This window comes from Hemiscyllium ocellatum, chromosome 17, assembly GCF_020745735.1.
Source record: "Hemiscyllium ocellatum isolate sHemOce1 chromosome 17, sHemOce1.pat.X.cur, whole genome shotgun sequence".
Classification (NCBI taxonomy): Eukaryota; Metazoa; Chordata; class Chondrichthyes; order Orectolobiformes; family Hemiscylliidae; genus Hemiscyllium; species Hemiscyllium ocellatum.
This window is the reverse complement of record NC_083417.1, coordinates 52,192,863-52,206,062: the sequence shown is the minus strand read 5'-3', so window position 1 is coordinate 52,206,062 and position 13,200 is coordinate 52,192,863. Positions and strand designations below refer to the sequence as shown.

Below are 13,200 nucleotides of genomic sequence, written 5' to 3'. Positions count from 1 at the left end.
TCCAGAACTAGAGGACATATGTTTAGGGTGAGAGGGGAAAGACATAAAAGAGACCTAAAGGGAACTTTTTCACGCAGAGGGTGGTACGTGTATGGAATGAGCTGCCAGAGGAAGTGGTGGAGGCTGGTACAATTGCAACATTTAAAAGGCATTTGGATGGGTACATGAATAGGAAGGGTTTGGAGGGATATGGGCCCAGTGCAGGTGGGACTAGATTGGATTGAGATATCTGGTCGGCGTGGATGGGTTGAAGCGAAGGGTCTGTTTCCATGCTGTACATCTCTATGACTCTGTGACTCTATGACCTATTCTCTTATATATTTTCATGCTGAAGTTCAGTTTCTTTTAAAAGTGGAAAACCCTACTGGATTCATAAAATGGCGGAGGCTGATCGCAGGATTAAATTTCCAGACATTCCTGCATTGCATAGATATTCCAACCATTGCTGACAGAAAGGACTTGGACATGAACCATCTGTTGGCCCTTGGACTAGATGTCAGCTGACGTGATGCACAAAATGACCACTCAAGTTAAAGTCACAACTTAATTTTTATTAATATTTCAATCAATTATAGCATACATATATATTAGTAATTCTTAACCACTTTGTATGCTATTCAGTACACTGAATTCAGAACCAGACATGATGGACTGGCCAAGTTCACACCAACATGTTGTCGTCTTATCTGAGTTCCAAACTCAAGAGTGTCATCTTCGCAATGGTGGGTCACAAGATGTTGATGTCGATGTCTCCAATGTTTTTTTTAACATCTTTTTCTTCCAACCTCCCAGAAAGCTTGAAGACATATCTTTTGATCAGAACCTTCATGACTCTGAGATTCCAAGGGTCATGTAAACAGGAGAATCTGCTGTCATGGTTCCTATTATTTGTCTTTTTTTATATTTATATTTATAACTATAGAGATTGAATAATGTTTAACATCAGCCATTTGCTGTACCAGCAATCTGGTTTGACTTCCTTCTTTCACAGCAAACCGATGTGCTGTTTATGTAAAGTTAAAATGATTTCCCATCATGCATGTTCGGCTTCAAGTCATACATCTGCGTCCAGCCAGCCCCAGACAAAAGAAAATATCAAATCTATAAAATAAGCGTTAATGCTGCAACAATTACCTTACAATGAAAACTTCACTAGAGGAGGTAAAGCTACATTGGTAGCTTAATTACTTTCCAATTAATTCACTGAAATAGGCCCTCATGCCTTTGGCATAGCACTGAATCTAAGTTTGTTGCTTGTTGAAGTATACAATTGTGGAATTCCAAGTCAGTTGCTGTCTGGGGAAGAGATCTCCAAGTTATAGCAACTGAAAGGCGTGCTCTCTACATCTTTCTGTCTCTCTCAAAAGTCTCATTCCCAGAAAGAATCCCAGATTTCGACTGCCAAATCAGTGTAATTCTCCATGTATAAGAAATGTTGCTGCACATGTGATTGCCATCCTTCTACTGTTCAACTCCCGGTAGAAGAATTGATAAAGGTCAGCCAACTGACACACTCCCAATTAGATATTGACATACTGGACTCTAAGTCGTGTTAAATAATGCCAACATTTTTTTTTAAAGAAAGTCATAAGTTGTAACTTCTTTCTTTCCATTTCTTTTCCTTTTTATTCTGTATACCTGTGTATGAATGAAGCAGCAAAACAATTCCTCTGTGTTTTGAATTGTTAATAAACCCATCTTTGATTACATCTTAAAAGATTTTGCTGTGGGCTTATTTCCAGATTGAAACTAACAAATAAAACAGGATTTGGGGAACAGCTGTCAGTCTTATCTGAGTAAGAAAAAAAAAGGAAAAACATTACATCAAACAATACGTTGCTGTCTCATACTTAAAAGGGGAAACTTAAATTCATCTCAATCATAACTTAAATTCATCTCAATCCCCTCTTGTCCATGATAAATGCATAGATTTCAGTGAACACTATACTGTAAGTGATCTTGAAGAGAAATATGTAGCCGATATAAAGAGGTTGTTCCTCATGTGGAGAAATTAGCTTTGGTGAAACAGTCTGAAAGTGTTAATACTGAGGCCTATCATAAGCACCACTTACTATGATCAAGTCATGTGGATTTGTGGACAGAACAACTGAGGATCATGAAGGAGTGAGACATAATATTTGGAGCTCCTCAAGGTCTCTGATATCTACCATATTAATATAAGCTGTAATTAGTTGTGAATGTGCTCATATAGTATAGTGAGTGTGCAGGGCCATATCACAGCTCATATAGCACAGTGAGTGGGCAGGGCCATATAACATATAGCACTATAGCATAGTGAGTGGGCAGGGCCATATTATAGCCACAGAATCAGAGGTTTCCTGAATCATCTCCCACCGCAGGATCTGAACACAAAATGTAGCATGGCAACCCAGCCCACTGCTGAGGGAGTGCTCTAGTATCAGAGCTGCTGCAAACCAAAGTCCTCAGCCTATTCTACTTAATGGTAAAGGATCCCACAATACTGTTCAAGGCAGAATAGTGTCCTGGTCCATCTTCCTCTCTCAGTAAATATCATTGAAAGCAAATAAGCTGCTTGTTTAAAGAAATCTCAGGATTGAAATATCCCAGGCAGTGGGAGACAGGTTTGGATTCATTCAATCTGTTAAATGCAATGCTCCTTGAAGATCCTCAAGTCAATGCCAATGCAGGATTGAAGGTAAGTGGGGAACCCCTATGCAGCTGACTGAGAAATCATTAGAAAACTCAAATAGCAGCCAGGGTGAAACTACAAATTGAAAGCCTTTGCTGTTCTCTTATTTTCCGTTATAATTTCTCAACCTCAGCCCAAAAGGGACCATTATAATTTCCATTATAATTTCTCAACCTTAGCCCACAAAGGACCAAGTTTGTTTACTTTTGAAGTGGTTTCCTTGTGAAGTAGCTTGGAACATCCTGTGAACGTGGAAGTTGCTATGGAAATGCAAGTGCTTCTTTCTTTTAATTCATTGAGTAGACTTCTAGATGAATATGTAGAAGCAAGAGCCTGATTTATTTAAAAATTAGTTGACTATTTTATGAATGGAACTATCCATACTTAACCTGTGTGTTTAAAAGTGTCACCAGAATGACTTGCTGCAATGGAGTTGCCCATTTAGTCACTATAAATCTCCAACATTAATTTCAAACTGTGCTTATCAAAGTACATTTTCTTTGTTGATTGGTTTGCTTAGGTAGAGAGTGTATCTGTAATGTTTCTTGATTATTATAGAAGAACATTGGTGAATATTGTAATTTAGTACAGTGGTCAGGACCCTTCCTTGTATAATGCTAGACCATATAATTGCAGTCCATTAAGATGAATAGAGGAAAATCAAGATTTGAATTTGAGTTATAGAGAGAGGCTGGATAGGCTGGGACTTTTTTGCCTGCACCGTAGGAGACTGAAGGATGACCTTACAGAGGTCTATAAAATCATGAGAGGCATTGATAAGGTTGACAGCCAACAGCATTTCCCCATAGTAGGGGAGTCTAAAACTAGAGGGCATAGGTTTAAGATGAGAGGGGAGAGATACAAAAGGGTCCAGAGGGACAATTGTTTTCAAGGAGAGGGTGGTGAGTGTCTGGAATGGGCTGCCAGAGGTAGTGGTGGAAGTGAGTACAATTTCCTCAGTTAAGAAACGTTTAGACAGGTACATGGATGGGATAGGTATGGAGGGCTATGGACCAAATGCAGACAGATGGGACTAAATTAAATTGTGAAGATCAGGTAATATGGACACGTTGGGCCGAAGGACCTGTTCCCATGCTGTAGACCTCTATGACTACAACTAAGGTCTAGTGAGCGCACCAGCCTCCAGGTATATACAGAAACTGATTTAGAATTGGCCAATTGAAAATCAGACACTGAGTGCCTGTGATTCCTCAAATATCACTCCCTGCCTCTCAGCTTTGGTTGAATCCACCTGACTGTCTCACCATGTTTTTAATCTGAAGGCTGTTCTTAAACATTAACCTGTGATTATCCCAATGGCAGATGTGATTGTTTGTCACATAAAACATTGAAACAAATTGGCAATAAATGAAAAGCACTTGAATATTAAACCTGGCTTCACTGTGAATATTGTTTTAAATAGATGCTTCTGAAGCTTTGGAAACATGAATGTACACGAGTGGTGGCTGATCGCTTCATAAACTCTGAAGACTGTGAATGGTTTGATCAAACATTGATTCATGTTGCCACTGAAGAACTTGGGGAAGAAATCAAGAGTGTCATCAATGTGGAGAGTGAAGACCTCTTTGTAGATTTCTTGCGTGATCCACCTGAGGCCACAGGTCAGGACATTATTTGCATGCAGACTTTCACACAGATTGTAGCACACACTCAGAGTATTGAATATGGGTATCTAAATTTTGAGCTCATATGATAGACCACATTGATCAGTGATATTATGACCCTGATATTTGATTTTAACTTTTTAATTTTTTTAACTGTTTGCATTAAGACCACACATCTATCTGTTTGTCTTACTTTCCCCTCTTTAGGCCCTCCTTTGAACCTTTCAGTTTATGGGAAAGAGGATAGCTGTGAATAGTGCTGCCTATGCCATTTCAAGCTGCTCATGAGTAAACACACAATAAGACATTTGATTATCTCTTTTTCTCTTGTAGACATATGTTCTTGGCCTTCAACCAAATGATTTGCGAAAATTTACTGCTAGGGCATTGATATTTAATTCAATATCATGTCTTTCAGAGCCATATTCAAAATACTGATCCAGAGAAATTTAATTTTTTCTGAACCTGTTAAAATCCAAAACTTAAATCATTCTTCCTTCAGAGATTAACTACCTGCTGGTTTTTGAAAAGAATTTCTCTTTGATTTTACTCAAGCTGAAATGGAATGCTGTAAAAATTGTTTTGCATTTCATTTCGCATCTCACACATTCATTATGCTCTGAGAAGCTTCTAATTATAGAATGTCCTCAATTACACTGTTAGCATTCGTTATGCTCAGCTGGTTGAGTTGCTTTTAAATTCTCGTATTCAAATTTGAGGGGAGGAATATCTGACCTTTCTGTTTCCTTGAGAATGCCCAGTGTCCATTTGCTATGTTTTGTGTTAGAATACAGAATAGTTTGTTCTTTCTCTTACTATTTCCAGGAGAGGAACCAGGAGATACCGAATACGAGATGCCCAAAGTGTATGAGGCCATCGAATCGTTAGATATGTCGAAAGAGAGATTGAACCTGTTCATGTTCCTTTACAACGAGACTGTTCGTGGGGGGCACTTAGATTTAGTCTTCTTTGAAGATGCTATAATTCACCTTGCCAAGGTGGAGTAGAATTTATTTACGTGGTGAACATAATTCAACCCTTATGAAACTTGAGAATTCTGATCTTTTGTTATAAATCTGAGCTTGGATTAATATTTGTTCATAGTGAATTGGCAAAACTATTGGGAATTTTGGGAGTAAAGAACTTGGGTTGGATGGAATATTGTTTTCCGGTGTTAGCCTTGCTTCACTTGACAGTGAAGTAGTAGACTTTGGACTAAAATCTTAACCCAAAGACTAGAATACATAAGCTAGTGTTCTGACCAGATCCTGGGTGAGGTTCCTCGAGTTATTACAGTTCCAAATGGGATACCTCAAATTACCAAGTTCTCAGGTGAGGAGGGGTGATTGCACCCCTTCTTTATTCACTGCCTACCTCAGTTAGTTGCGACAAAATTAATTTACAAAGGATGCTCTTCCTTATCTTTTGCTGACTCCAAACTTATGTTCTGAAAGGAGCCAATTTAACCAGGCTGTCCTGAGTTAATAAAAATAGGAATTATTTGTTACTAAATGTGAGGAAAAGAAAATTAATGCAACAAATACACAGATTAGAAATGAGAAGTGATCCAAGAAAAGATAAAATTTAAAAGATATGCAATTCACTCTCTGAGACATTAGTGAAGAGTAGATAGTGGAACATTTATAGTTGTGCAGGTGATTCAGGATTTTAGTTGAAATACTTTGGAACTGTTTCCTGTTAGCAGCACTCAGTGAGGGAAGGGGGTGTCCATGTAACCAGAAGATTCTCCTCATACATTGTTCTTAAAGCCCTGTCATGCCAGGTTTTCCTTGCCTCTGAATAACCTTCTTCTGTTTCCTTTTTACTCATTGATTTCCTGTGTAAGTGGTTGATCCTAAATTTAAAAAAAAAGAAGTTTGACCTTATCTTTGATGGAGTCCAGGCTTCAACTCTAACCTGGAGCCTTTCACTGTTTTCCAAAACAAGAGAGGACTAGATTGTACTCTTCTGGAGGCTGATATACCTCATCTCGTGGGACCACCATTCTTGAATCAAACTATTTGTGGGCGAGGGAAGAGGGAAGTCCATCTTATGGAGTCCAAATCCCATTTTTGCACTTATATAGCTGATACTGTCAGAAGTAGGCTGAGGCCTACCAAGAATTCCTGGTTATACGATCCAATATTCTTTATTCAATTATTGACCTCAGTCAGTTCTCCTTTTAACTTTATTTTTCTCCAAGCTTTATTTTGTTGAATCTCTTCTGTCTCTTCCTGTTCTTGCTTCTTCATTCTTTCAGCGCAACTTTGAATAGAATAAGTTACATGTGTACATTATCACTTATGTATAGAAACATGCAACGCAGAGCAGTTGATAAATCCTGACCTTAAAAAATAGAGTTATTGGGATATGGGGTGGTGTGGCAACCAACTATTTGCTTAAAGTGATAGGCTTTAAGGAGGGTCTTAAAGGAGCTAAGAGAAATTAAACAGAAGGGTTTAAGAAGGCTATTGCAGAATGTACAGCTGATGTTGCTAAGGGGACAATCAAAAACATTCAGCCAAAAGGAGAGAATGCATCTCAATCATTTTTCTAAAAATATCTCAGGGGAGAGAGTGTACGGTAACTGAAACGTCGATTTTACTGCTCCTCGGATGCTGCCTGAACTGCTGTGCTTTTCCAGCAACATTATAATCTAGACTCCGGTTTCCAGCATCTGCAGTCCTTGTTTTTACCTGTACGGTAAAAAATAAAACTTTGCCACCACTATTAAAATTGAGATTGCTCATAATCCACACAGTGAAAACTGAATTCATTTGATGATGTGACATGATTGTATTTAAAATTTTTTAAATTTTGTGATTGATTTTTAATTATCATTACAACATCCTTGTCTGTAATTCTGTATTTATTTTAATGATAAGATTTTCATTTTAACCTTCGTCTTGGGATTCACTTATAGATATCGCGTATCATCAGAACTCCTCGAGGTAATGCTTTACTTGTTGGTGTAGGTGGGTCAGGCAAACAGAGCTTGACAAGACTCACTTCATTTATTGCTGGCTACCAGACATTCCAAGTCACTCTCTCAAGGTAAATCCACAACTGAAATATTACTGTTTCTTTGTATGAACAGCATTTCAAAGAATAATAGCAACTGTATATCTGATCAGCTAATATTGCATGGATGAACTACCTAATGCATATCTCTAGTTTTGGATTAAAATTTTAGAATCTTAACAGGGGCCTGAATGACATGGGCCATATCCATTTCCATAACAATCTTGAATTTAACTGTCTGCAAAGAATCCCCCACTGATGGTTCGACCACTTGTGCAACTTCATTGCCTAAAATTAAGCCCTGCCTTTTCTATCTACTGGCTTAAAAAAGCTCTCCCAAATGTATTTTAAAAATTTTGTGCTCTCTAAACCTTTCACATTGTGTCTACTGTCTTTAATGTTGGGGAAATCCCCTGCTATTACTGGCCTGTTACTTTTACAGGGGAGGTGATGGCCTAGTGGTAGTATCACTATACTACTGATGAAGAGACCCCAGTAATGTTCGGGGGACCCAGGTTCAAATCCTGCCTCAGCAGCTAGTGGAATTTGAATTCAATAAAAATCTAGAATTAAGAATATAAAGATGTTGGTTGTCAGAAAATCTGGTTCACAAATGTTCCCTTTAGGGAAGGAAACTACTATCCTTACCTGGTTTGGCCTACGTGTGACTCCAGACCCACAGCAATGTGGTTGACTCTTAACCTCTGGGCAATAAATGCAGACCCAGCCAACAATGCCCTCATCGCATGAGTGAATTAAAAAAAACACAGTTCTGAAATTTGCCTACATAGCTGCTCTTCTATTTCTCTCTGTTTTGGGGCATAAAGAACATTTCCAGCAATATGATTGTTCCTTTTCAGTTTTTAAGTATTATTCTTATGACTTCCTTTAAGGGGCCTTCCAAGATATCACCCCTCCCTCCTACTGTAATTGTTTCTCTAATCAATATTGCAACACCTCCTCCTCTTTTACCTCCTTGCATCCTGGAATAATGAGCTGTCAGTCCTTCCCCTCTCTCAACCATGTCTCAGTAACAGCAATAACATCATATCAAAGTGGAATTAGAAAGTGCAGAAACGATTTTAGATTAGATTAGATTAGATTACTTACAGTGTGGAAACAGGCCCTTCGGCCCAACAAGTCCACACCGACCCGCCGAAGCACAACCCACCCATACCCCTACATTTACCCCTTTACCTAACATACGGTCAATTTCCTTTTGGTCTACAGCTCACAGTTTGTGTGGTATTTGTATCTCTTAAGTGAATCCAAGTTCAAAAATAAAATAAAGCAGACTGTCATAAAGTGACCTCCTGTTTCAGAAACATCCTTGTGTGTGCAATAACTTTGTCATTTTTAAATCCTTGAGCAATGTTCTTAGCTGCACTCTGTACTTGGAAATGTGTCCTTACTAAAGTGCAAACTGTTAAATAAGCCACACTGAATAATTAAGGTAATAACATTGTACTGGGGTGAGAAGGTTAATCCATATTGCAGCAGATTTATTTTTATGTAGTTTATATTGTAATTAATTGAAAGTACTGAAACACAACAGAAAAGATGCTAGAGCTATCTATAAGTAACTTTATTTGTATATGCTTAGGTCATACAGTGCATCAAACCTGCTGGAGGATTTGAAGTTTCTGTACAGGACAGCTGGACAGGAGGGAAGTGGAGTGACATTTATTTTTACAGACAATGATATCAAGGACGAGGCTTTTCTGGAATACCTAAACAATGTTCTCTCTTCTGGAGAGGTAAGCTGCATCCAATATATTTTCAGACCAACATTAGTATTTTCTCTCCTTTCGAAATATGCTAAGTTTTATTCCTGTCCTTGCTCGTGAATGTCAGAGTACACCATTCTATGGAGACTTCACAGAGACAGAGACAGGTTTGGAAACCATCAATCCCAGCAAAGCCAGGTAAAACAAATTGTATTATGGTTCGAGCTAGGCACAGAACAGGTCTTGGTAAACAGAGCTGTTATTACATTATGTACAGAGTAGGAAGAGACCCCTGCATGGTGTTTGGAGTGAATCTGTCATCACTTCCTGTGATGTCATCACCTCCCTGCAAGTATTCATTTTATCTGTTAATGTTTCCCCTTTTACATCATTAATATGCCTACATTTTACTCATCATTACCATATCTAATTTCTACTCATTGTTCTGTGTCCCATTTCCTCACCACCAAGTCTGTTGAGGGTAAGGCTTCAGTGTCAACCTTGTTCTCAGCCCCCGTGGAGAATGGGCACGAATGGTGTTGGGTGTATGCTTCTTTCTTAGAAGCTAAGATGAACATTTGTTGTACCTTTCTCTTTGGGGAAGTTTGCCATAATAGAATGCTGCTCTTGCTGGTGGCATTGACCATTTGTTGTGTTCTCCCGATTGTTGTTTGGCTAAATCTGGGAGGGCTTCTTCCTGTGAATTGATTATCGCTTGGCCACAGTGTAAGAGGTGGTTGAGGGCCACCTTCCAACAATCCATTTGGTGCGTTGTATGCCATTTTGTCAGTAGAGTTAATCTTTGGAGCACCCAATGTTTTGGAATTTTTCAGTGTCATTGGGGCTGCTTCTGGCACATCCTCTTGTGTATTCATTGGTGAACTGATTCCTGGGATGACACAACTGATGTATGAAGAGACTGGATTGGTTCAGATTCTATTTACTGGAATTTAGAAGAATGAGGGAGAACCTCACAGAAACCTAGAAAATTCGAACAAAATGAGACAGGGTAAATACAGGAAGGATGTTTCCAACGACTGGGGATCCCAGAACCACAGGTCACAGTTTAAGGATATGTGGTTGGCCATTTAGGACTGAGATGAGGAGAAATTTCTTCACCCAGAGATTGGTGAGCCTGTGGAATTCTCTGCCTCAGAAAGTAGTTCTCTCAAAAACATTGAATGTTTTCAAGGAGGAATTAGTTATAGATCTTGGGACTAAAGGGATCAAAAAGTATGAGGTGAAAGCAGGATCAGGGTACTGAGAATGATGATCAGCCATGATCATAATGAATGTGGAGCAGGCTCAAAGGGCTGAATGGTCTACTTCTGTTCTGAATTTCTATGTTTCCTTTTTATTGTGAACTGGCAGGGGTTCTTCTCTTAATGATAATACTTTACCTCAATCTCCATCTGTGCTGGTCTGAGCTCGATCTCTGAGTAATCCTTTCAGTGTTCTTCCCTGAAGAAGTGGTCTGCAGGAGTTCTCTTACCTTTTGTTTTTTCCCTCAGTGATACAGATCCTTGTTGTTTGAAAGCAGTTCATCTTGTGTTTCTCCTCAGAGCTCAGACATTGCTGACAGTCCAGTTTGTTCCTTGCTTTCCCTTGGCTCTGGCACCCGATTTCCTTGTTTCGGTGACAAAAACAGTGCAGTTGTATGCTCCCCTTGGCACTTCCTTATCGGTTGTTTGTATTCAGGCAGAGTTGTGACATGAAGGGATGTTCTTGATATTATTGGGAACTCTGGAAAGCCCTGTGTTTGGGTTGTGCAACTTCTGTGGTTTCTTGGAGATTGTCCTACTCCATTGTCCCTTAAAGAGCAGTGCGACGTCTGGAGTCTCCTGTTCTGGTTGGTGCTGTGATTAATGATGCCTCAGTCTGCATTTTGATCTCACTGATCCCTGATAGGGGCTCTCACAGTGGCCTGGATCGGTGGGGGTGGGGGCTTATTGGTTTTGTTTGCTTTGGTTTCTTTGCATCTTGTAAGTAAATAAGCTGTTAGGCCACACAAGCCTTTCTGATCAACAATGGTTCAGAACGATGTAGAGGATGTGGGAAATTTCTCATTGCTGCGTTGGAGTCTAAAGCCTCACTGAAGTGGGCATTGGAAGCATATGTGGAGGAGTAGAAAAGCTCTGGTCTCAGTCACTGCACAACATGTGAACGGTGGAGAGCCGAGAAGGGAAGAAAGTGGAGCAGCAGCGAGGTATGCAGCGATGGAGCAGCAGTTTCTGGGGGTAGTTCTGGGGGAACAGGAGAAATACATCCCAAGGGAGAAGAAGCATGCTAAGGGGAGAATGAGGCATTCATGGCTGACAAGGGAGGACAGGGACAGCACAACAGTGAAAGAAAGAACATACAATGTGGTAAAGATTAGTAGGAAACTAGAGAATTGGGAAGCCTTAGGAAATTCGGCCTGTCCATAAGGACTCTTTTACAGATACACCATTGAAAGCATACTGTCCAGGTACATCTGAAGAAAAAGCAGTGCTTTGAAAGCTAGTATTTCCAAATAAACCTGTTGGACCATAACCTGGTGTTGTGTGATTTTTAACTTTGATATCTTGACATCTGTCAGGTGTTAAGCTCACTAGCATGAGGTTTCCTTCTTTCTGCCTCTCTCACTTTTTGAATCCAGAGATTCTTTTGAGATTCTGCTTCTTAATTTGGTGCCTGACTTCTTGTACTAACAATACAGAATCTCTTTCCTTGATCTCCCCATATTATTGGTACCTACATCCATACTGACATACCTGTACCCTCCCACTCTATGTTCTTCTCCATCCTTAAGCAGCTCTCCAATCACAATGGCTTCTGGACTTTCACTCTTTGCTGTACAGAACAGTATGAAATTCCCCTCATAAAATTTTCCCCGTCAACTACAAAATTCCTTTTTGGTGCTCCACCATGGAGTGGCGCCCTGGTCAGTTATGTCACTCAAATTGTTATCCAAACAAGTTGAAATAAACCTCTTAAACCTGTTGCACAATTGTAAAGATTGGTGGTCCTGCCCTTTTGGTCCCCTGACTTGCCTCACTTGTAGTCACACCTCTTCTTCCTGAACAGTGAGGAAATGAGGAGACGCTGTCCTCAGGTTTGTGACTGCGTCCCGAGAAAAAAGTGTGTGTGTAATTTTCCCTTCTCTGAGGTGTCGCAGTCTGTCACTTGGTCTCTGGCTCAGAAACACTGAGTCGAAGTGACTCGCTGCAAATACTTATTGCGAGCAGGTTTGTCCTGAATGCCACTGTCCCACATTTCACAATTCAAGCACGTCTTCTGCACTACCATCTTAAAGTGTTTTAATTAATTCCTTAATTATTTTATTCAATTATTTATTTTATATTCACAAATATCATAGTAAACTTACCACCAGTTCCATTACCACCATTAAGATGGCAGCGGAGTAAGCAGTGCAGTGTCCTGGCTCCTAAGGCCAGGAATCCAGGACTTGTCCTCTCTATCCAATGTTCCTTTTTACCCCTTCTTTTTTCCCTTTCCCCCTTTTTCCTTTTTTTTAACTTACTTTATTGTGGAGAGCTCAGATGGTATTGGCAGCAGGGGTGAGATGTGTAGCAAGTTGGAGGGAGGTGAGATTGGGCCTAGTGCCCAGTGCGAGACCCAGCAGCATCAGTGGTGCCTACTTCAGCGTGGCAGGCCTCGTGTCGAATGTGGGCCCAGTTCTGAACTCAGCAGCTTCAGCTGCATTGCCGAGATCAGCCCAGAGTGGACTCATGGCGGTTGTTGGGGAGAATACACCATCAGATTGCCTAGAGTGGGGCTAGGGAGGGTAGCACTATTGCTACAGCAGACATTACCAGTTCCAGTCCCCAAACAGTTAATCACAGCCATGGGGGAGAACCTAGCAACTGCAGGGCTACCTGTCTGAAGTAACATTCCTCGCTGATTAGATCATGTCAGCCAGTATCAGACTGCCCCATTGAGAACTCATGACTAATAAAGGAACCGGTAACTGTCGAATGGTGTGAATTGCGCTATCGGAGTACATGATTGTTAAAGCATCTGTTAATGTACCTACTAGAACGAATTCCCATCAAAACCCATGATAAATAATAATGATTGTTAATTCGCTTGCGGAAAACCATTGACTCTGTTACGGAAAACACCTAGCCTGTCAGACACATAGTAATGAGATCGA

General features: G+C 40.1%; 1 protein-coding gene across 1 annotated transcript in view; it reads left to right on the top strand.

The window, feature by feature from the left end:
- Nucleotides 1–13,200, top strand: part of LOC132824077 (dynein axonemal heavy chain 5-like) — a 285,827-nt gene that overhangs the window by 161,190 nt on the left and 111,437 nt on the right. Inside the window, 4 exon segments of the mRNA XM_060838346.1 lie at nt 4,095–4,293; nt 5,122–5,294; nt 7,220–7,350; nt 8,921–9,074. Of these exon segments, the coding sequence (XP_060694329.1) occupies nt 4,095–4,293; nt 5,122–5,294; nt 7,220–7,350; nt 8,921–9,074 (657 nt within the window).